General features: G+C 54.9%; 2 protein-coding genes across 2 annotated transcripts; both read left to right on the top strand.

The window, feature by feature from the left end:
* Window positions 1-1,618: 1,618 nt before the first annotated feature.
* Window positions 1,619-11,050, top strand: SERPINA1 (serpin family A member 1). Its single transcript, XM_059685927.1, has 5 exons — window positions 1,619-1,736; window positions 6,224-6,849; window positions 8,589-8,859; window positions 9,804-9,951; window positions 10,784-11,050. The coding sequence occupies exons 2-5, from the start codon at window positions 6,228-6,230 to the stop codon at window positions 10,973-10,975; spliced, it is 1,233 nt and encodes a 410-aa protein (XP_059541910.1). The 5' UTR covers window positions 1,619-1,736; window positions 6,224-6,227; the 3' UTR covers window positions 10,976-11,050.
* Window positions 4,996-24,100, top strand: LOC132229178 (alpha-1-antitrypsin-like). The gene is made up of 5 exons (XM_059685939.1): window positions 4,996-5,024; window positions 18,626-19,227; window positions 20,656-20,926; window positions 21,704-21,851; window positions 23,827-24,100. Exons 1-5 carry the CDS (start codon window positions 5,005-5,007, stop codon window positions 24,010-24,012), a joined length of 1,227 nt encoding a protein of 408 aa, XP_059541922.1. The 5' UTR covers window positions 4,996-5,004; the 3' UTR covers window positions 24,013-24,100.
* Window positions 24,101-24,695: the final 595 nt, after the last annotated feature.

Raw genomic sequence — 24,695 nt, forward strand, 5'->3', positions numbered from 1 at the left:
CGGGGCCCGGCAGCCAGACTGTGAAATGGGGGTCAGGGGGATATGAGAGAGGGGATCCTCCCTTTCTGGGCTCAGTTCTGCTCCTGCATGAGGAGGGGTGACAGAGAGGACTGCACAAGAGAGCCGGGAGGACAGCTTCTGGAAAGCCCCTCACCCACCTCGAATGACACCAGGGAGGGCAGGGGCGGGCAACATCATAAAGGCTTACTGTGCGCACAGCACTGGGCTCAGGCTCTGGGCTGGCCGTGAACGGCTGCACTGAATCCTCGCAGCAGTGCACGGGGGTGGGTGCTGTCCTCATCCCTATTTTACAGATGGGAAACTGAGCCACGAGGAGGTCAAGGCTTGCCTGAGACCTCACAACCAATGAAGGGGGAGCTGGGTTCCGGGCTGAACTGTGTACAAGGGGAACCTGCAGGTCATTCACCTGGCAGAGCCCACAGCTGGGACAGGGGCAGTGACAGGAGGGATGAAAATGCACTCATCACTCCATCAAATATCCAGAGAGTAGATGTGCCAGAGAGGCAGGGGGTGTGGAGAGTGGCTCTTAAAGGGACCACAGTCAAGTGGGACCCTACTGGCCTCAACCCTGTGCCATACCCCCAACCCCACCTGGTCTCAACCCTGTACCATGCCCCCAACCCCACCAGTGCCCCTAAGGGCCTGCAGAAGCTCCAGAACAGACCACGTCCCCGAGGAAAACCCCAGGTATGTGGGCTGCACAGGTCTGCGGGCAGAAACCAACAGGCCTGTGGCTGCCCAGGAACCGGGCCTCTGGGGTTCAGAGAAGCCTGGAGGGCAGGCTGAGCAGAGGGCTGAGCAGACCAGCTCTTTACAGAAGTCATTCTGCACATCCCCGGCGACCACGCTCGGAAGTGGGATGGAAACACCTCCAGCAGCGGCTCTTCCATCTAGAGCAGTGATGGCGAACCTTTTGAGCTCGGCGTGTCAGCATTTTGAAAATCCCTAACTTAACTCTGGTGTCGTGTCACATATAGAAATTTTTTGATATTTGTAACCATAGTAAAACAAAGACTTATATTTTTGATATTTATTTTATATATTTAAATGCCATTTAACAAAGAAAAATCAACCCAAAAAATGAGTTCGCGTGCCACCTCTGACACGCGTGTCACAGGTTCGCCATCACTGATCTAGACCAACTCTCTCACCCCTCACCTGTGCCCAGGGCCACCCACATCAGCCTAAGGTGGCTGTCACCACCATCACGCCCACCTTCGCCTCAGGGAGCTGGGAGTTTCTGCAGCCAAGGCTGGCTTAGTGATTTTGAGTGAGCAGCCCCTCCGCTCTGGGCCTCAGTTCCCTGTCCGCCAAATGGGCACAGAAGCCGCTGCCCCCACCCCCAGGGCTGCCGTGTGCCTTCGGCAGCAGGTATGTGGAGGCAGCTCAGTGAATGGCAGCTCCCAAAGCGCCTGAGTCATGCCGCCCCACCCGGACGCGGGACGCTGCGGTTTATGAGCAGCACAATGACATCCTGTGGTCTGGAGAGCCGAGGCCTGCGCACCCGGGCGGGGCACCCACAGGCAGCGGGGGGGTGGCTGTGTCCAGCAGATGGACTTAGTCCCTGTTTGCTCCTCTGATAACTGAGTTGACCTTGGTTAATATTCACCAGCAGCCTCCCCCAGCGCCCCCCGAGTCCACTGCTTAAATACGGACGAGGACAGGGCTCTGTCTCCTCAGCCTTGGTCACCAGCCCCGGCCTGGGACAGTCAATCGTAAGTATGCCTTCCCCGGGGAGAGCCTCTGGAGGGGCTCAGACGGCCCCGGGGATGCAGGGAGATGGAGCAGGGTGGGGTGGGCCTCTGTTGTCATAGTAGCAGCGCTCCTGGAGGTCCTGTCCTGCTCCCTCAGCTTGTAGGGCCTCCTCAGTACTCGCTGGTGAATACTGGCCCTCTGTACACAGAAGTGGGAGTGGGGCCTGGCTCTGGTGGCCTGGACCCAGGGAGGCGTTTCTGTTGGCCCAGCTCCTGTGTCTCTCCTTCTGTTGTCCCCTCCAGGCCTCCCCTCCCAGCCCCTGGGGGTATCTTTTTCCCCTTCTACAGTTGAGAAGGTTAGGGCCCAGAGAGGGGCAGTGAGGAGCCCCGGCTAACGTAGGGGGAGAGGAGCCAGGCCAGACTGGAAGCCCAGAGTGCCAGCCACTCGCGGGCCTCCATTCTCAGCAGAAACGCTGAGGAGAACTTGCCAGGCTCAGCACCGAGGCACCAAAATGGGCCCCCCTGTGCCAGTGGGCTCTGGCCGCCCTCGCATATGGTGTGAGATGGGAAACCCTGGGAGGGGCCCATTGCAGACGCTTCGAGCTGCGCTCCGGAGCCCTTGCTCCGGCCAGGCGGCATTGAGCTCCTTACTTGCGGTCCAGCCTTTAAGCCTCTCAGCAACCTTCTGAGGCGGTTCCCATGGTTAGTCACATTTTCCAGATGGGGACAGTGAGGACAGAGAAGTTCTTCAGCCCCCAATACACACCATCCAGGATCCAAGCCCCACCCACCGAGTTCCAGAACCCACGCCCCTGATCCCATGCCCATGGTCAACATTAATTCTCTTGGGTCTCAGGCACCAGATAGGGAACAGGACACCTGGGCTGGCCTCCCGGCCTCATCGCTGCTGGGGGACCCTGGACAGTTATTCGACCTCTCTGTCCTCTTGGGCAAAATGTCAATAATCTTGGCCCTCTTTCTTCTCACCCCACCCCACTGGGCTTGGTTGCTGGAATGCTAGAAGGACATGATTTTTCAGCCATTGGATTCTGGAGATGAGGTGACAGAGATGAGTATGCCCAAGGCCACGGCCCCCAGACTCCCACACAGTGCTCTGAAAGGTCCACCACAAAATCAAGGACAACTGACACTTCTGAGAGCTGACTGTGCGCCAGGCACCTCTTGGCACTCTGCAAGTAGTTAACTGCACAATAACTCTCTGAGGAAGTGCAACCTTATCATTTTCAGAAAATTGAGGTTCAGAGAGGTTAAGTAACTTGTTCAAGGTCACACAGCTGATAGTGGATGAAACTCAGGCATTCTAGCCTCGTAATCTCTGATCTTAGCCACCAAGCGATGCCGCCCCCTTCATGTGGCCAGGCCAGCTGTGCTGGTTTCTGTTTCAAGGCCTCTGGCTTCAGCTTTATACATGGAGAAGGGTTAAATGCCAGGTTCTGGAATCAAAATGCCTAGGGTTTGATCCCAGCTTCGTAAGTAATTGGCTCTGTGGTTCTCGGTAAGTTACGTAATCTCTGTAGACCTCCATTTCTCCATCTGTAATATGGAGCTAATGCTAATTCCCACCTCAAAGGGTAGGCTCTGAGAACAGACCATTTAAAATGCCTGACGTTTACTAAGCGTGATGACAGGGACGCCGATGTTTGCTGGGCACAGGCTTTGGCAGCTCAGAGGTAATAAATAACTACTTGGAGACCTGACTTTAAATTTTCCAAACTCGGAGGTGGGTCTTTGCTGAGCCGGGGCCCCTTCCCCGGTCCTGGGCAACACGGCAGGAAAAAGTCGGCCAGCTCTCACGCGTGGCCCTGCCTGTGTGCAGTGTGGGGGTCCTCCGCACCCACACCTCGTTTGTTCCTCACCTCCGCCTGTGAGAGATTCTTTTCTCTACTTTGCAGGCAGGAAGCCGAGGCTGAGAAGTCAGGCCACTTGCCCATAAGAGGCAGGCCGGGTCACACGGGGCTTAGTTAGTGCCAGGGTTCAGCAAGTGTTGACCTTGCGGTGCAGTCGCTTCCCTGGACCCCTGGGTCACTCTCAGCCCTTCACCTTATGCTCCTGGGTGGGACGGTGTGAGATCAGGCAAAAGGGCTGCTCCCACCGGCCTGGAAATATCACTGTGCCATCGTCCTCGTCTGTGCTGTAAAGCCTGGCCCACAGGCCTCTGGGTACTGCACCACCTACTTTCTCATCCCTGGGTGGCTTCCCCAGCATGAAGCTTGGGGGGGGGGGTGCGTGCTGCCTTTGAAAGAAGGGCAAGGAGACAGCAGACATCTTCTACCCTGGTGTTGTAAGGAACAGACTGGAAGGCTAAATGGAGCCAACAGGAGGCTCCGGGCCAACATCAGGTCCCTCGGGGCCCAGTTCTGACATTCATGGGATCTGAGAACTGAGGACATGGCTGAGAGAGTCTGAAGTTCAAGTGCTGGGAAAACCAAGGCTTGTTACAGCTCTGACTGGCTCGCTGTGTGGCCTTGGCAAGGCCCTGACCCTCTCTGGGCCTCACTCCCCTTACTGTAAAAGAAGGAACCAGATGAGGTGGTGCAGCACCCAGGCAGGTGGACAGGGGGCGATTAGGTGTTCACCCAGCTGCAGCCCCTCCCACCTCAGCCCCACACCAGCCTTGCCACCTTCTTAAGAGGCCAGCAGCCCTCTGACTGGGAGGGCACCTCCCCCAACCCTCCCCTCAGGGAGTGCATTCTGCTCCCCAAACCAGACACCCTGTAATTAAGAGTCCACCGTTAGCACACAGGGACCTCATCTAGGCCACCCCCCACCTCGACTGCTCAGGCGGGAGAGCCAGGCCCAGGACAAGGAGAGGCCAGTGGGCAGTGGTGTCCTGTCAGGGTGGAAGCCACAGCCTCTGGCCCCAAAGCCACTCGGCACATTTAGTGTCCCCACCCTGTTGGCCCAAAGCCTCCTGATCTGAGTCCTGCAAAGATGGGCAGTTTCTGCCACCCCTGAAGGACATGCCAAATCCAGTGGGAAATGGGAGGGAGAGGAAGACACAGAACTAACTTAGCCGTCTTCAGCTCTAAACCACAGGCGACGCAAAAAAAAACAGATGCCATTAGCTAACGGGGGCCGCCCGTTGGGTTATTTACAAGCCTCCAGGCCAGGAACAAGTGGTGGAGGCAGGCCAGTTTGTGCCTCATCAGGTTGTTTTCCTGGGAAAGAAACCTTTCACAGTCCACGGGGAGATGAAACCAGCGTTTATTTCCAACTTTCCCAGGTTTTTCTCATTCGAGGTTCTGGGCCTCCTTTGCCGTTGTGCTCTATGAAAATGGTCTCCGTTCTGTGAGTCAGAGCTAGCTGTGGGCACAGGGAGTCTCCTCCGCTCAGACCTCAGGGTCCCCAGCTGTGAAGAGGGCAGGTTGTACCCAGGGGTGCAGCTGCTGGGCCGAGGCTGGGCCCGTCCGAGCAGAGGGAGCTCTGTGGGGAAGGCGGGCTCCGTGTCCGTGTCGCTGTGGTGGCACTGACTTGGACATCACTAGATAGAGTCTGCCCAGGCCCGGCTGTCCCTCTGTCTCCCAGCCACAGACACCTCTCCCTCCCGCCTGTCCTCAGCAGGCAGCCAGTCTGCCGCCCCCCCCCACCCCCCCCCCGCCCCCGGCTCTCCCTCGTAGAGCTGCTGGCTCAGATCCCCTCGACATAGGGTGTGGTGTCCAGACTTATTTCACTAACTTCTCCCAACGGCCTCACTTCCTACATGAGGCCAAGTGAGGGCTAGAGACACGAAATGACTTGTACCTAGAACCCAGGTCTGTCTGAAAAGAACAGAGATGCCTCCCCCCACCACCACACACACACAAACAAACAAACCCCGATACTAGAGAGCCCAGCATCTCTACCACCCACATCCCCTCTGAGCCCGGGCTGGGGCAGGCAGTGACAGGGTGAGCAGGCCGCCCATTCCTGGCCGAGACCTCAGATGCATCCTGAGGGCAGCCCTCCAGAGCAGGAAGCCACCAGGGGCGGGGGCTCCCTGTGAGGGTCCTCAAAACTCCACCGTGGGCCGGCGGTGTCCTGGGGCAGGATCTCTCCCCCCTGGCAGCAGCCTCGCTGCCCCTTAAGACACAGGGCTCCACGGCAGCCCTCGTAGGGCCGCTCCAGATCCAGGCACCCCTGGGCCTGGTCGGCCTGCTTTCCTGGCTCTCAGCCTGCCTTCCTCCCTCTGAGTGATGAGATGTACAGCGTGTACATCATGCATCCCTCGCCTCAGTTTCCCCCACTATGAAATAGGGGCTTTGGCACTGGCCCCTCAGGGTCACTGCAGATATTAATGGAGGCATCAAGAAGGTGCACTCCACACCCAGGCCATCTGGAGCTGTGATTCTGGTGAGTCACGCCGATGAGGACGTAGAACGTGCCTGGCACAGGGCTGCACGAAGTAGATGCTGAATAAACTCTGGTTGCTTCACATGGTGTGAATCAGGGGCCAGGGGGACTCACTGTGTGGCCTGACTTGGGTGCGATGCCCCTTCTCTCTCTCGCAGGACAATGCCGTCCTCTATCACGTGGGGCCTCCTCCTGCTGGCAGGCCTGTGCTGCCTGGCCCCTGCCTCCCTGGCTGTCCAGGACACAGATGCAGCTGAGCACGATCATGAGTCCGCCAGCCACAAGATCGCCCCCAACCTGGCCGACTTCGCCTTCAGCCTGTACCGCCAGGTGGCCCATCAGTCCAACACCACCAACATCTTCTTCTCCCCAGTGAGCATCGCTACAGCCTTTGCCATGCTCTCCCTGGGGGCCAAGGGCAACACTCACACCCAGATCCTGGAGGGCCTTGATTTCAACCTCACAGAGAGAGCAGAGGCTGACATCCACAGAGGCTTTGAGAATCTCCTCCATACCCTCAACCAGCCAGACAACCAGCTGCAGCTGAACACCGGCAACGGCTTGTTCATCGATGACAGCGTGAAGCTGGTGGATAAGTTTTTGGAGGATGTCAAGAAAACGTATCACTCCAAAGCCTTCTCCGTCAACTTCAAGCACTCCGAAGAAGCCAAGAAACAAATCAATGATTTCGTCGAGAAGGGAACCCAAGGGAAAATTGTGGATCTGGTCCAAGAGCTTGACAAAGACACAGTGTTAGCCCTGGTGAATTACATCTTCTTTAAAGGTAAGGTGGTACCACCAGCCTGAGCTGGTTCCCATGGAAACATCCAAAAACATTCTCAAACATCAGTGCCTAAGCTTTCCTGGACGGTGCAGGAAGCCATGTGACTATGCATCTGGGCAGGGGGATTCCGTTCTCCCCACACAAGTACGAGAAACACCCCCTGATCAGTAAGGTCAGCGAGCGATGGGTCAGCAGTCAGAGCATCATCTTCCCTGCAGGACGTGTCAGAGCCTTTGTGCGTGGTCCACATGCCTCGTAAATCCCCACCAGGCACAGAGGTACAATATGCAGGGTGCCCCCCACACACAACACAGAGCCAGGCAAACACACGTTAGCAGACCTTGCAAATGAAGGAGGTCTCCTGGACCACGCCAGTGTCGTGGGAGGAGTGGCAGCTCTAGAGTCAGAAAGACGGGGTTCAAATCCTGCCCCACCACCGTCAGTGTCTGGCTCTCGGCAAGTCTCTGTACCTCTCTGAGGTTCCAGTTTCCTATCTGGAACATGAACCTAATAATCCCTTGCTGCCAGGTTTCTGTGAGGAGTAGCATGTTACACAGAACATGGGACTACAGGCTCACAATGTGGGTGCTCAACTGAACTTGACTCTCAGCCTGCCTTCCTCCCTGGGAGTGAAGAAAATGCCAGAGACCTGTGGGTCCCAGAGGACATTCTGAGGCTGCTGGAACAGTCCCAGGAAACAGCCTGGGGCAGGGAGGTGAGAGTCAAGGGCAGGGCTGCTTCCTTCTCTCTGTGGGCTCCTTGGCCTGGGGCAGAAAATGCCCTGGAGAGCGCAGAGCTCAGAGTCAGCACATCCTGGGCCCCAGCTGAGCTGTGGGTCTCCAGGCGGGTCCTGTCCCCTGTCCAGCCTCAGTCTCCACCTTCCATCCAATGAGGAAGGGGCTCAGGGGTCCCTGAGACTCCTGTGTGCTCTCACCTGGCAGGATGGTGACGGTCTCTTGGAATAGCAGAGGGGATGCCAGGCCTCCGCGTCTCACATGTTGGTCCAGGAAAGGCCATTAGAGTAAGAACAAGGGTGATTTCCCTGAATGATAAGAAGCCCGATTCAAGGGGCAGGGAGACTCAGGCAAGGAGCTGCCAAGCATGACTGATGCCAATCATTTTCATTTAGCCCCTTCCAAGCGACCCTCCATTACTAGTAAACAGGCATGAAATTCAAGTTCAAATGCTTACTCTGCCCAGCCAGGCTGGCACCCTTTAGCCTCTACAACAGTGGTTCTCAACCTTCCTAATGTCGCGACCCTTTAATACAGTTCCTCATGTTGTGGTGATCCCCCAACCACAGAATTATTTTCGTTGCTACTTCATCACTGTAATTTTGCTACTGTTATGAATCGTAATGTAAATATCTGATATGCAGGATGTATTTTCATTGTTACAAATTGAACACATTAAAGCATAGTGATTAATCACAAAAACAATATATAATTATATATTTGTTTTCCGATGGTCTTAGGCAACCCCTGTGAAAGGGTCGTTCGACCCCCAAAGGGGTTGCGACCCACAGGTTGAGAACCGCTGCTCTACAATATAGACAATGTGGGCCCTCCTCCAGTCTGGCTTTCTCCCCACTGAAGTCCTGTCAGTGAGCTGAGGTTCCTTTCAGCTCCATTTGACAGATGGGGAAACTGAGGCTCAGAGAGGGTCAGGGCTCCTGAGTTCTGCCACAGGTACCTAACCCTTCCCTCTCCTGGCTGACCTGCACCTTCGCCTCTCTCCAGGCAAATGGGTGAAGCCCTTTAATGCTAGTGAGACCACCGAGAAGGACTTCTACGTGGACGAGGCCACCACGGTCAAGGTGCCCATGATGAAGCGCCAGGGCAGGTATAACCTGCACCACTGCGACAAGCTCTCCAGCTCGGTGCTGCTCATGGACTATGTGGGCAATGCCACCGCCTTCTTCATCCTGCCCGACGAGGGGAAGATGCGCCACATGGAGGACCTGCTCACCAAGGAGGACCTCAGCATGTTCCTGAAAAACAGACACTACAGGTGACGTCCCTGACCTGCGGCTGGCTTGCCCCTCCGGCCTGGCAGGGGTGGGGGTTGGGGGGATAGGGTTGTGAGAGTGGACCCACACCCTGTGGGCCAAGCAACTGTGCGTGACCTTGAGCTTCCAGACAGAGGCCAGTGTCAGCTCAGGCAGCACCCCCATGAGAGGGGCAGTGCCCACAGCTCAGGGGGCAAAAGTCCTGTCCATGGGGACTTCCTCCCCGGCACCCACACTGCCCTTCCTGGTGCCAGCAGTGGGTGCAGGGAGAGCAGCACCAACGCGCCCTGAGAGGCAGCAGCTGCGTGTGACGTGAAGGATAGAAAGTCCACGCTGCGCAGGGGAAAGGGGGCTTGGAGAGGCCAGAACAGCGAAGGCGTGATGTGGGGACGCTTCCTGCTCCGAGGCCGCCAGCTGCGTGGTTTCACCGGGCCCGGGGTGAAGTGACACTGGAGCATGCGCCCCAAGTTAGCGCACATCTCTCTGCGCTCACAGATGCCTGTCCTCATGCATAGTTCATCACGCACATGGTAAACTACATGTAATTACATAAATGTGTGCAATGCAAACATATAAACAATCAAAAAAATCAGAATGTAAAATAAATGGCTAAAATCAATAACACAGAAAAGAATACATTACAAACGTATATATAAATGAATATAAAAATACACAACAGTCTGAGGTGAAAGTTAAGAGAGACGGAGGAAAGCACCACCCAGCAAGCCCAGTCCTGGGTGCCTTCACCGGAGACTGGAACAGAGAGCAAGGAGGGGCTGCATCTCGCTTGGGTCCAAGACGGCCCGAGCGCCAGGCAGCTCACTCCTGTCAGACCTTCTCGGGGCCACACTCTGCCCCCAGGGAAACAAGAGAAGTGGGAGAAATGACCAGAAAAGGAAAACTTTCCATGTTGTGAAATTCCTTTCTTTTCTAACCCTCTTGACAGTTCTGCCCTTCTGAGTATGCCCAAACTGTCTATTTCTGGAACCTACGATCTGAAAGCCATCCTGGGCAAAATGGGCATCACCAAGGTCTTCAGTGATGGGGCTGAGCTCTCGGGGATCAGCGAGGGGGCTCCCCTGAAGCTGTCCAAGGTGAGCCTGTCCCTGGTGTCCACGGGGCAGATGTGTGCGGGCTGCAGCCAGGGGAGGGGGCGAAGGCGCACAAACACCCCGCAGACTGAGGGCTCTGGGGAAGGCCCTTGGACACACCAAGACTGGGACGTGCTCAGGCGCCCGAGGGAGGGGTGGCCTCCCGTCCTGGCCCTTTAGGGATGTCCTCTGAGGTGGTGTCACTGACCCTCTGGCTCATCTCTGGTCAGGGTCTTCTCCTCTTTGGGCCTCGATGGACCCATATTTACAAAGTCAGACTGAGGGTCAGGGATTTCAAAGGAATTTTGCCCCCTCCTCCCTTCCCGTGACATTGGAGCTATTGATGAATCAGGAAGTCCAAGTTAATGAGTGATTTGGGCTAAAGATGCCACTTATCAGGAGAACTGAAAGAAACAACTTCGGCTCAGTACTGGCTACAAACTGAGTGCCTGACTGTGGACTGGACACTAGAAGGGGTCCCCATCTATGCCCTGGTCCCCAAGGAGCTTACAATCAGACACTAGAAACAAGAGACACGCCCAGGGACAGAAAGTCCAAGTCCAGCTTCTACCTCCGGAGGTGGGGCTGTTTGCAGGGAAGATGAGAATGTTGGTCCAGAGGCGTGAGGGTGCACAGGTGGAGTTGTGAAGGCCTTGAGAAGTGGAGAGGCCTGGTGTCCCCTGCGGAGGGGGGACCTGGAAGGAGGGACAGCTGGTGGGGACAGGCCCAGGAAGCCTCCCCTCCCTGGCACCACTGCCCTCACCAGCTGAGCTCCCAGGCCGGGGTGGGGTTTGCCTGTGTCGCTCAGACCACAGCTCTGCTCTCTCCCCTCCAGGCCGTGCATAAGGCTGTGCTGACCCTGGATGAGAAGGGGACCGAAGCTGCCGGGGCCACATATCTGGAAATCATGCCGATGTCGCTTCCCCTGAGTGTTGAGTTCAACAGACCCTTTGTCGTGGTCATCTATGATACAGTCACCAAAGTCCCCCTCTTTGTGGGCAAGGTGGTGAATCCCACCCAGAAATAGCTGCCTCTCTGGTTCAGCCCCCGCCCAGGCAGGTCCTCTCCGAAGGTGACAATAAAGAGTGACTGGCCTGGCCCACGCTGGAGTGTGACTTGCCAATCCCTCCTCCTCCTGTCTCTGAGTCCCCGCTCTCTACCTGGGGGTGGGGGTGGGGGTGGGGAGGGGGGTATGTCACGTACCCACTGTGTTGGTATTCATTAGACACGTACACTATCCAGCCCTGTGCGGGGCCGGATGTGTGGCTGCTGACAGCACAGCCTGCTGCCTCTGCCCATCTCCTCGGAATAGCCCCAGGTGCCAGTTGTGCCTGGGAAGTGCCCAGGGGGCATTGCATGGCTCAGAGTCCAGCCCGTGGCCCCTCCACCAAGCGTCTGCTGGGTCCTCCTGCCAAGCCCCACCCTGTGGCCCTGGGAGGCCCTCCCCCTGCAGGGCTGCTTGCCCACCACCAGGCCGCCTCCCTGGTGCCCCAGCGCAGGCAGCTCCCACGGGGGTGCTGAGCTGCCATGTGTCCAGCACAGAGGCAGAGGGAGAAGCCAGGTCCCCTCTCATCCCAGAGTCTCCTGAGCCAGGCTGGGCCCCGACGATGCACAGGTCTCTCTCTCCAGGAGCCCTTTCCAACGGGCTGGACGGCAAACACCCGCTCTGCCCTTGTCACTCCTCTCCCCAGGTCCCTCAGATACGCTGTCCTAGACACGGGTCTCTTGTCCCAGGTGAAGAAGAGGGTCTCTGGTCGGGTTGGCAACACCCGCTCAAACTCGGCGGGACAGTTACCCCCCAAGACACGTACCCTACGCCCTCCTGTCCCCTCACCATGCGGCAAGGATGTCCTGGGAGGCTCTGCAAAGTCATTACAATGATTCCTTTGCCATGGGAGAGAAGTACAGCAAGCAGCGACCCCACTGGCCCGCCTGCCCTCCCCTGGCTGAGTTCTGAAGGAGACACATTTCAACTTGCCTTGTTCCTGCCCCATGGCGTCCTCGTGGTCCTCAGAGGGAGACCACAGCTCCTGGGCCCCAGCGGGAGGCCGTCCCGAGAGCAGCCCCCCACTCCCTGCCACACACACACCCTACAAGCGGCCAGGAAGCCGGGCTGGCCCCGCAGCCTGGAGGAGCCAGCTCCCTGGGCTCTCAGGAATGGGCTTGGCCTGGGATTGGGGACAAGGCAGAAGGACCCCCATCCCACACTGGCTCAGATGGGAACCAACAGGGTCCCTCCATGGGGTGGGCAAAGCATTGGGGCAGCCTTGTCCTAAGAGAGCAGGCCTCAGGCAGGCCGGACGCCATCAGCCTCAGCTTTGCCTGTTCTTTCGTGTTCCCTGTGTATCCACCGACCCTCAAACTCAGTCCTCAAAGGACACAGGCTAGGACTCATTACCCCCAATGACAAGTGGGGAGCTAGGGTTCCAGCCGACAGAAGACCCAGGCCTAGAAGGCAGGTCCCTCACTTCGGCCGGGCCGCCCCTACGCCATACATTCCCCAGACCATCTCAGACCTATGACCAATTCCAGCCTCCCAGTCCACATGGCACCTGCCTCTCTGGCCCACCGCCAGCTGGAGTCACCGGTGCTGGGGCCTGGGCTGGTGCTGGTCAGTCTCCCCTTGAGCAGGGACCCAGCTCACCTCTGAAATGGAGAAGAAGACTCGCAGCGACCTCTGGGAAGCCGCAGGGACTGCCTGGCAGTGACAGTCACGCCTCTATTGGTTTGCAGGCAAGACACAGCTATTCAATTTTAAGCATAAATAACACACTTTTGAGTTTAAGTGGGAGCTCTGCCCTGACGGGTGGGCACCAGCTGCCCTCCTGTCACTGGGGATGACGATTCCTAGCCTGTGTCCTTCAAGGGCTGATTTTGAGGGTTGGGGGATACATTGGAAAGACTAAAATAAGACCAAGGTCAAGGGGGCTGCAGGCTCTCACACATGTGCACTGACTCAGAAATGGAAACTACAGATTACATATTGATTTCCACCCCAGGGGCCCCCTTGGCCCTCTCCACAAGGCCATGGGTGGGCCCTTGTCCAGCAAGAAAATGCAAACAGCCCGGCTGGCATGGCTAGTGGTTGAGCATCAACCTGTGAGCCAGGAAGTCAGGTTCAATTCCCGGTCAGGGCACATGCCCAGGTTGTGGGCTCAGCCCCAGTGTGGGGCGTGCAGGAGGCAGTGATTCTCTCTCATCACTGATGTTTTTCTCTCTCTCCCTCTCCCTCCCCCTTCCTCTCTGAAATCAAATTAAATAAATATGTAAATATTTATGTAAATCACCTAAGAAGCAAGCCTTCAATTATGGCTTAGATTAGAAAGGACCAGGGAAGGCAGAAGGGCAACCCTCAGGGAGAAAAAATATTAGAAAGTGCCAGAAAAGGGGTGGTGAGTTCACACCAGGAGGAAATGGCCCAGGTGCTGCGGTGAGCACGTGCCAGGGAATCTGGGGGTGCCCTGAGAAGTCACACGGGAGGGGGTAACAGCAGGACAGTCCCTCAGGGAGGGCCTGACCGCAGGCGGAGACAACAGATACGAGCAGGGACGTGTGCTCTCTGAAGCCCAAGCTGCCCCCAAGGCCAGTGCTCCCTGTACCATTATCACTGTGCGATCCGGGAACAAAGGGCACACCATGCAGGGGAAGCTGGGAGCTGCGAGGATGCTTTTTAATGTCACGGTGGGGCTTTCACAGAGAGCACAGCCAACAGAGCAAGTGAGAAGTCTGTATTCACCTTATTCTTATTGAATGTATTGGGGTGACATTGGTTAATAAGACCATACATGTTTCAAGTGTACACTCTGTAACACATCATCTGCATGCCTCCTGCATCGCGTGCTCACCACCCAAAATCAACTCTTTCTGCCCCACATATCCCCTTTCACCCTCTGCCACCTCCCCCACCCCTTTATCTCCTGCAATCACCACATTGTTATCTAGGGGTTTCTTTCTTTGTGTTTTTTTTTTTTTGTTTTTTGTGAAGTAGCCCAAGTGCCCATCAGTAGATGAGTGGATAAAAAAGCTGTGGTACATTTACCAGGGGTGGGGAACCTTTTTTCTGACAAGGGCCATTTGGATTTTTATAACATCATTCGCAGGCCATGCAAAATTATCAACTTAAAAATTAGCCTGCTATATTTGGTCAAACATGTAATTAACTTACCCCTAATGCCTTGGCAGGGCCACACCAAATTATTTCATGGGCCTTTATATGGCCCTTGGATTGCATGTTCCCCATCCCTGATTCACACAATGGAATGTTACTCAGCCATAAAAAAAGGAAGGAAATCTTACTTCTGAGCCAGCATGGATGGACCTGGAGGGTACTGTGCTAAGTGAAATAAGCCAGTCAGAGAAAGATAAATGCCATGTGATTTCCCTAATATGTAGAATCTAATGCACAAAATAAACTAACAAACAAAACAGAAACAGACTCACTGATACAGAAAACAGACTGTATTGATTTTTAAAAGCCATTTTCCCCTTAGTCAGCAGTTATCAATAGCCTCAGTATGCTCTGAGTGTGATCACTGTCACTTCGTTTCATCCTGAGGTGACTTTCAGCATTAAAATGTTAGGATGAAAATGCTAAAGGCAGTACCACAAAGCAGAAAGAATGCAGGAATCCCAAATCAGCTTCCAATTAGTACAGAACCATGAGCTTTTCCGATGTCTGTGTGCCTCAGTTTCCATCACTGCAAAATGGGGATAACGAGACCCAACTCTAAAGTTTCTTCTGTGGACTATTCTGCAGAGTGTTTTGTAGCGCTGGTTCTTACCAAATATTACACATTTCTCAAGACTGTAGATTCCAGAAGTAATAGTTCTGGGCTAGCTTCCCGCTTCCCTGTCTCAATTCACTGACAAAACTAACAGAGGAGTAACTTGCAGATTGCAACAGTTGGTTACCATGGACAAGGAGCAAGACCCAGATGGCCTGGGATCTTCCACAGCCTCCCACTGGCATGCTAGCGAGGTCCCCCCCCCCCCGCCCCCCGCCTCCCCGCCGGGAGCCTTGGTTTTCTAACTAGCAAAACAGGAACATTAAGGTCCCTTGAGGCCTTGATACTTTCAGGGTGGCCCAGTGTCATTCTTCCACAGGGTCACACTGAGTCTTGGCACCTGGTGGTGCCTGTGATCTCCCGCCCGACTGGATAAATGCACTTTGGAGGCCGATTCCAGGTCCCGACATGAGCTTTCCTGGGCCTGGCACCTTGGCAGCCTCAAGCCCAGTGACTTCAGGTGCTGACATTTATTGAAGGTCAACCATGTCTCAGGCACAGTTCCAGGCTCTGGGTATGTCTTCCTCATTTACTCCTCTCCACAGATCTGTGAGGTGGGCATCAAAGCAAGACGGCCCTTTGGTCTTATATGACCACGGCCGCACCACCCCACCCTCATGTGACCTGGCACATGTTGGCTCCGCTAGACTAGGCTGCTTCAGGGAGGCACAGCAAGGTCCCGATGGTATCAGGCCCTTGCTGGCTGAGCGCTCAAGGCTCCCAGGCTCATTTCTTGCACGATGGGGGGGGGGGGCGGCGGTTACTGGGCCATGGAATTTCACATCCCCACCCCGAGATGCCCTATAAGTAGGTGAAGCCCTGAGAGACTGGGGCAGCCTGTGAGATGAGTGCAGCCCGGCGAGGCTCTCTGGAAAGCAGGTGAGTTCCACGTGCTGAGTGTGTAACCCTCCCACAAACTCCTCCAGAGCTGCGCTGGGGTGAGCGCTGGGGTGCCACGATGGTCACCTCCACTGACAGAGGAGGACACTGAGGCGCAGCAGGTTGGGCTGCAGTTGCTGGGTCAGGATGGGAAGCGGGTCAGTGAGCCTTCTCTGTCCTGCTCCGCAGTTGTGGGCTCGCTCCCCTCAGACTACCAGTGCTGTGGGCACAGCTGCTTTCTGCCACTTCTCTCTTCATCCCCTCCCTGTGGCCTCGGTGACATCACCTGGGATTCTCCCACTTGCAAAGGTAGGGACCCATCCCCTTGGAAGCCCCTTCCCCCTCCCCATTCTCTGCCCTGCTTCTTTTTTCAATTTTTTTTAATAGTATTTCATGGTGTAGATGTCCACAGCTTTCTTATCCACTCATCTACTGATGGGCACTTGGGCTGTTTCCAGATCTTAGCTATTGTATATGGTGCTGCTATGAACATAGGGGTGCTTACATTCTTTCTGATTGGAGTTTTGGGGTTTTGAGGGATATATTCCCAGAAGTGGGATCGCTGGGTCAAATGGAAGTTCCATACTGTTTCCCACAGTGGCTGCACCAGTCTGCACCCCCACCAGCAGGGAACTAGGGCTCCCTTTGCTCCACATCCTCACCAGCACTTGCTATTTGCTGATTGCCCAGCTTCTCTACCTCAGTCTTCTTTCTTACCTGGTTCCTTTAAAACTCAGTCAAAGACAGAGACCTTGACCTTCCCTTCAATTCCACGCCCTGTCCATCTCACTGGAGAAAGCAGATGCCTGATGAGCTTTTCCCACTTTCCGGAGGGTGGCCCGTGGTCTCCCCTCTGCTCCCTGGGCCCCGACCTCCTACCCTACCAAGCTGGCCTTGATCTCTGGAAGGCTGACGGGTATTCATTAACTCTTGCGATAACCCTCTTCTCTCACCTCTTCCCCTCTCTTATCTGGGTTCACGGCCCATCTTGATATCAGTTGGCCCCTCATGGATCCTAAAGGTTTTACTTTGCAAAACCCACGACCCTCTTCCCCCACAGAGCTGATTGCCGGTCTCTTTCTGGCTGTGAGCTTTGATGACGAGGCTGATTTCACTCACTTCTCCCAGGATTCTCACTTTAAAGGGGAAGCTCAGAGATTAGAATGTGGGCCCATAGCTAGGGAAGGACAGGGGCAGATCAGAACCCAGACCTGTCCAAGGCTAACAGAAACTCGCTTACACCACCCCCTGCCCCCCAGCCATCCTATGTCACCGCAGAAAGCAGCATGTGAGGCCCTGTCACCTGAGCCCAGGGCTGGGGGTGGGTCCTGCCCGTGTGGGCAGGTGAGTCCACTGCTGACCATGTGGGGGATGGGACCTGAGACTCGTCGTGGGGCCAGCTTGGAATGGCTTTGAGGGGCTGTGGCCATGTGACTATTTAGTGGGAACAGCCCTGACACTCGGAGACTGTGCCATTTAGCCTTGTAGAGATGATTGCCATTAAGTTCCCAGTGCCCAAGCTCCCCAGGGGGGCAGGAGAGGAGGTTCACTGCATCTCCTGAAGGCCTCGACACAACCTGCCACCGTGGAACCCTGGGGTCCCTAGACAAGGTCCCCACCCAAGAAGAATGAACGCCCCAAACTCACGGGTCTACTGAACACCTTGGCCCCCAGGAGCAATCTCAGTGGGGACTCATGTGACACAAATCCATCCTGAAAAGAGAAATATGACTAACCAGGGAGGAGGCCTCCCAAAGAGCCGCATGCCCTGAGGCCCTCATGTGCCACCGGGGACCTCCACATGGCACTTCTGACCCGAGAAGACCTGGCCATGTCTGGAGAGCCCCCCTGTCACACTGAGGGCTGGTTATTCTGGGAGGCTGCCGCCCAGGACAGCCCGGTGCCTGGGACTTCGCTGCCCCCAGTGTTCCTGAAGCTGCACTGAGCCACTGACTCCTTGTAAGCCCGACCCCTACAAGCAGCCAGGTTCCAGCTTGGGAAGAGTTAGCAGGTGACCCCGCCCGGCACAGAGGGCGGGACCAGAAGCCAGAGGCCTGTCTGTCCTGGCTCTGCTTGGCCAGTTGCATGGCCACGAGCAAGTTACCAACCCTCTCAAGCCTCACTTTCTGGCATCCTGTAAAGTGAAGATAAGGAGACACTCCTTCCGACAACGGATATCCAGGAGGGCCTCCCAGTGAAAGGCTCACAGGTGCTCTTCCTCCCAACAGCCCCAGGCTCCCAACAGCCCCCAGGCCTGGCACATGCAGGATCAGGTGGCCCACATGTGAAAGCTGCAGTGGTTGTGAGAAAAGGGAGATGGATGAAGTGTGTGGTGTGAGGGAGGGTCTGGGCCATGCCAGGCAGGATGGGATTCCTCAAAGCTCTGGGGTGTTCTGGCTGTGTGTCCTGGGGCAAGATCTTCCCCTCTCTGGGCAGCAGCCTCTCTGCCCATTAAATAACTAAGTCCCATGGCAGCCGCCGTGGGGCTGCTCCATATCCAGTCATCACTGAGGCAGATCTGGCTGCTTCCTGGGTAACGGTGTGCATGTAGCATCTGTGTCCTGTGCCTCAGTATCCTCTTTGATAAAATAGGAGCTGTGGTACTTGCACCTCAGGGTCACTGCAGATGTCAGGGTAGCTGTAGAGAGAGTGAGCCACACTCCCTGTGTCCTGCTCCTTTCTTTGCTCTGTGACCTTGGAAAAGTGACTTAAGCCTGTGGCACTTCGGTCTCCGCCTCTGGAGATTGAGAATTGGCCTATGACCTGCAACTACGATTGCTATAAGGGGACAAGGAGATGTGCGAGCGAAGTGCTCAGAGAGGAGCTCGACACCTGGGAACACTGTGCAAGTCTTAGCTATTGTTCTGAGTCACACCGATGAGGATGCAGAACTCATCACTGGCACAGGGCTGCACGAAGTAGATGCTGAATAAACTCTGGTTACTTCACATGGTGTGAATCAGGGGCCGGGGGGCTCACTGACGTGGGTGCGATGCCCCTTCTCTCCCTCGCAGGACAATGCCGTCCTCCGTCACGTGGGGCCTCCTCCTGCTGGCAGGCCTGTGCTGCCTGGCCCCTGCCTCCCTGGCTGATAGTCTCCATGGAGTCGCTGTCCACAAGATCGCACCGGAACTGTCCAACTTCGCCTTCAGCCTGTACCGCCAGGTGGCCCATCAGTCCAACTCTACCAACATCTTCTTCTCCCCAGTGAGCATCGCTACAGCCTTTGCCATGCTCTCCCTGGGGGCCAAGGGCGACACTCACACCCAGATCCTGGAGGGATTACATTTCAACTTGAAGAAGGTACCTGAGGCTGACATCCATGCAGGCTTACAGCACCTCCTCCACACCCTCACTGAGCCAGACCGACAGTTGCAGCTGATCACTGCCAACATCTTGTTTGTCAATGAGAGTGTGAAGGTGGTGGACAAGTTTTTGGAAGATGTCGGGAAGCTGTACCACACAGATGTCTTCTCCATCAACTTCAGAGACACCAGGGCCAATACACAGGTCAATGATTACATAGAGATGAAAAGCCAAGAAAAAATTGTAGATCTGGTCCAAGACCTTGACAAAGACACAACTCTTGCTCTGGCGAATTACATCTTCTTTCAAGGTAGGTTTTACCACCAGCCTGAGCTGGTTCCCATGGAAACATCCAAAAACATTCTCAAACATCAGTTCCTAAGCTTTCCTGGACAGTGCGGGATGCCATGTGACTATGCATCTGGGCAGGGGGATTCCGTTCTCCCCACACAAGTACGAGAAACGCCCCCTGATCAATAAGGTCAGCGAGCGATGGGTCAGCAGTCAGACCATCATCTTCCCTGCAGGACATGTCAGAACCTTTGTGCCTGTTCCACATGCCTCGTAAATCCCCACCAGGGACAGAGGTACAATATGCAGGGTGCCCCCCACACACAACACAGAGCCAGGCAAACACACGTTAGCAGACCTTGCAAATGAAGGAGGTCTCCTGGACCACGCCAGTGTCGTGGGAGGAGTGGCAGCTCTAGAGTCAGAAAGACGGGGTTCAAATCCTGCCCCACCACCGTCAGTGTCTGGCTCTCGGCAAGTCTCTGTACCTCTCTGAGGTTCCAGTTTCCTATCTGGAACATGAACCTAATAATCCCTTGCTGCCAGGTTTCTGTGAGGAGTAGCATGTTACAGAGAACATGGGACTACAGGCTCACAATGTGGGTGCTCAACTGAACTTGACTCTCAGCCTGCCTTCCTCCCTGGGAGTGAAGAAAATGCCAGAGACCTGTGGGTCCCAGAGGACATTCTGAGGCTGTTGGAACAGTCCCAGGAAACAGCCTGGGGCAGGGAGGTGAGAGTCAAGGTCAGGGCTGCTTCCTTCTCTCTGTGGGCTCCTTGACCTGGGGCAGAAAATGCCCTGGAGAGCGCAGAGCCCAGAGTCAGCACATCCTGGGCCCCAGCTGAGCTGTGGGTCTCCAGGAGGGTCCTGTCCCCTGTCCAGCCCCAGTCTCCACCTTCCATCCAATGAGGAAGGGGCTCAGGGGTCCCTGAGACTCCTGTGTGCTCTCACCTGGCAGGATGGTGACGGTCTCTTGGAATAGCAGAGGGGATGCCAGGCCTCCGCGTCTCACATGTTGGTCCAGGAAAGGCCATTAGAGTAAGAACAAGGGTGATTTCCCTGAATGATAAGAAGCCTGATTCAAGGGGCAGGGAGACTCAGGCAAGGAGCTGCCAAGCATGACTGATGCCAATCATTTTCATTTAGCCCCTTCCAAGCGACCCTCCATTACTAGTAAACAGGCATGAAATTCAAGTTCAAATGCTTACTCTGCCCAGCCAGGCTGGCACCCCCTGAGCCTCTACAATATAGATAACATGGACCCTTCTCCAGTCTGGCTTTCTCCCCACTGAAGTCCTGTCAGTGAGCTGAGGTTCCTTTCAGCTCCATTTGACAGATGGGGAAACTGAGGCTCAGAGAGAGCCCCCTCACACCGGGCTCCTGTGTTCTGCCAAGGTACCTAACCCTTCCCTCTCCTGGCTGACCTGCACCTTCACCTCTTTCTAGGTCGGTGGAAGGTTAAATTCGAGGCTGAGGGCTTTGTAGCAGAAGACTTCCACGTGGACAAGAAGACCACGATAAGGGTGCCCATGACCCACCGTTTGGGCAGGTTTGACCTGCTGCACGACAAGGCACTCTCCTCCTGGGTGCTGCTGCAGCACTACAGGGGCCAAGTGCCCGCCTTCCTGATCCTGCCCGATGAGGGGAAGATGCAGTACCTGGAGGCCAAGGTCTGCCAGAAGCACCTGGCCAGGATCTTCAAAAACATCGACATACGGTGATTCCAGCCCAGGGCTGACCGGGAGCCGCCACGTTGGGCCTGACCATTGGGCCAGGGGAGGAGGACCCACCTCGTGCATGACTCTGTGCTTCCAGACAGAGGCCAGCATCAGTTTAGGTAGCACCAGCCGGGCTCTGCGAGAGGGACAGTGCCGGCAGCTGAGGAGGCAGAGCCCTGTCCTGGGGGACTTGCAGCTGGGACACGGCCCCTTCCCCCTGCCAGTGCCTGGCGCAGGGAGAGCAGCACCCCACTCACTAGGAGAGGAAGCGGTGTGCTTCCTGGAGGAGGCTGAGTGTGGAGTGAAAGGACAGAAAGTTCCCGGCTAGAATCATGTCAGACCTCCTCAGGGCCACAATCTGTCCCCATAGGAAACAAGAGCTGAGCAATCAGCCCCGAGTGTCACTCAACACTCACTGGGCAAATGTCACTCAACACCTGAAACCATGCCCCACATTCCCTTGGGATTCCAGCCCCGAAGGCCCAGTCGGGGGGTGACCAAACCCTGCAGGGCAGTGTGCAAAGTGCTTCCCAAGGACACTGCAGGTCTGCCCGGAGGGCTTCTCAGAGGAGGTGACATTTAAGAGGCTTTCAGGATAAGAGGACCCACATAATTCTGACATTCTCTGACAGGGCAGAGCACCTAAAAATACAACAAACCAATAAGGACCGCCATCCGCCTGTGGGTAGAGAGGTAGGGGCCAAGTGGGAGAAATGACCAGAAAAGGAAAACTTTCCATGTTGTGAAATTCTTTTCTTTTCTAACCATCTTGACAGGTCTGCCTCTCTGAGTATGCCCAAACTGTCCATTTCTGGAACCTACGATCTGGAAACCATCCTGGGCGAAATGGGCATCACCAAGGTCTTCAGTAATGGGGCTGAGCTCTCGGGGATCAGCGAGGGGGCTCCCCTGAAGCTGTCCAAGGTGAGCCTGTCCCTGGTGTCCACGGGGCAGATGTGTACGGGCTGTAGCCAGGGGAGGGGGCGAAGGCGCACAAACACCCCACAGACCGAGGGCTCTGGGGAAGGCCCTTGGCCGCACCAAGACTGGGACGTGCTCAGGCGCCCGAGGGAGGGGTGGCCTCCTGTCCTGGCCCTTTAGGGATGTCCTCTGAGGCGGTGTCACTGACCCTCTGGCTCATCTCTGGTCAGGGTCTTCTCCTCTTTGGGCCTCGATGGACCCATATTTACAAAGTCAGACCGAGGGTCAGGGATTTCAAAGGAATTTTACCCCCTCGCCACCCCCTTCCTGTGACATTGGAGCTATTGATGAATCAGGGAGTCCAAGTTAATGAGTGATTTGGGCTAAAGATGCCACTTATCAGGAGAACTGAAAGAAACAACTTCGGCTCAGTACTGGCTACAAACTGAGTGCCTGACTGTGGACTGGACACTAGAAGGGGTCCCCATCTATGCCCTGGTCCCCAAGGAGCTTACAATCAGACACTAGAAACAAGAGACACGCCCAGGGACAGAAAGTCCAAGTCCAGCTTCTACCTCCGGAGGTGGGGCTGTTTGCAGGGAAGATGAGAATGTTGGTCCATAGGCGTGAGGGTGCGCAGGTGGAGTTGTGAAGGCCTTGAGAAGTGGAGAGGCCTGGTGTCCCCTGCGGGGAGGCCTGGATGGAAGGACAAGGCAGGTGATAAGAAAGGACTGAGTATGGTGCAGGGAAGGGCGCAGCTCCTGAGGAAGGAACGGTAAAGGAGAGGAGTCTGGGATGAGGCTGAGCAAGTAGGTTCGACCAGTGGATGGTGCCCCACAGTTACCAGGTAAAGAGCTTTGAGTCTGTTGTGCTGGTGCACACACATATACATGCACACCTCTAACACAGGCACACACATATGCATGCACACCTCTAACACAGGCACACACATATACATGCACACCTCTAACACAGGCACACACATATACGTGCACACCTCTAACACAGGCACACACATATACGTGCACACCTCTAACACAGGCACACACATGTACATACATGCACACCTCTAACAGGCACACACATGTACATACATGCACACCTCTAACACAGGCACACACATATACGTGCACACCTGTAACACAGGCACACACATATACGTGCACACCTCTAACACAGGCACACACATATACGTGCACACCTCTAACACAGGCACACACATGTACATACATGCACACCTCTAACAGGCACACACATGTACATACATGCACACCTCTAACACAGGCACACACATATACGTGCACACCTCTAACACAGGCACACACATATACGTGCACACCTCTAACACAGGCACACACATATACGTGCACACCTCTAACACAGGCACACACATATACGTGCACACCTCTAACACAGGCACACACATATACGTGCACGCCTCTAACACAGGCACACACATGTACATACATGCACACCTCTAACACAGGCACACATTTATGGAGCACCTACACTGGCTGGGGTTCTCACATAAAGCACTAAATGGCCCTAGGTGGTCATATCATGTAGCTCTGATTTTCCTACTTAGGAAAGCGAGGATTCAAGAAGAGTATTCATCTCCTTGAGTTGGCACAGTTAGTTAGTTAGCTAGTTAGTTAGCTAACTGGTGGGGGAAAATGGATTGGAACCCCATTTCATGTTCTTCCCACCGCACCATGATGATTCAAGTTGTGAGTCCAGTGGTTCTTTAATAAAAATGCTCCAACGGCAGACACCCAGCTGGCAATTCTGCTTGTTTGTCATTGTTTTGTTTTTCAATCAAGGAAATTCTATAAAGGTCCAGGTCCCCACTGGGCCTCTGTGCAGACCCTTCCCTGAGCCCCCAGCACAGCTCCCCCATATCTGGCCTTGCTCCAAGGCCTGGGTAAAGAACAGCACAGTCTGCCTCTGCCCCAGCATGCCTCTGCTCTCTCCCTTCCAGGCGCTGCACAAGGCTGTGCTGACCATCGACGAGAGTGGGCATGACCATTCTGGTGCCATGCCTTCGGAAGAGCGTCACAGGTTTAAGCATCTGACCATCAAGTTCAACAGGCCCTTCTTAGTCATCATCATGGATGAAAATGCCAACATGCCTCTCTTCATGGGAAAGATGGTAAATCCCATGTAAAAGTAACTGCCTCTCCGGGTCCAGCCCTTCACTTCCCAAGCCAAGCTCCCTCCCTTGGTGACATTAAAGAATGGATAAACTGGCCCGAGCTTGAGTGTGACATGCAAATCCCTGAGTCTCTGAGTCTTCTTTCACATCCCCAGGATGTGTGTGGAATCCAGGTCACAGCATCTTTGTATCCATTTAATATTGATTAAGTATTTACACTGTCCTGGCATTGTGGTTGGCAAGCATAAAGTTTTGGCTGAAACCGTAATTTACTTAATGTGTATATATATATATATATATATATATATAGACAACCAGCAATGACTGGAGATGGGTGGGGACACCTAATTAACTAGTTAGACTTTGGTAGAAGAGTGGTAGGAAAAGAGGGCAACAGTGAGGCAAGGCTAAGCCAGGCAGACCACACAACAGGAAAAGAGTTTAGGGGTCTGCACTTATTTAGGGGACCCAACTATTTCAGAATATTAAAGGCTCAAGTCACATTAAATAACGGTGTTTGGACCTCTGGGTAGAGCAAATGTTAAAATATAAAAATACACATGCTTCAGAAGAAAGCACTGGTTAATTTATTCCTTGATATTGAAGTGCCTAAAATAAAGCCAAACCCATAAAAGGAAGGATTATCATATTTGACTTTATAAATGCAAAATGTCTGGCCAAAAAAATACAATTTG

The sequence above is a fragment of the Myotis daubentonii genome, chromosome 1, assembly GCF_963259705.1.
Source record: "Myotis daubentonii chromosome 1, mMyoDau2.1, whole genome shotgun sequence".
In the NCBI taxonomy this organism is placed as follows: domain Eukaryota; kingdom Metazoa; phylum Chordata; class Mammalia; order Chiroptera; family Vespertilionidae; genus Myotis; species Myotis daubentonii.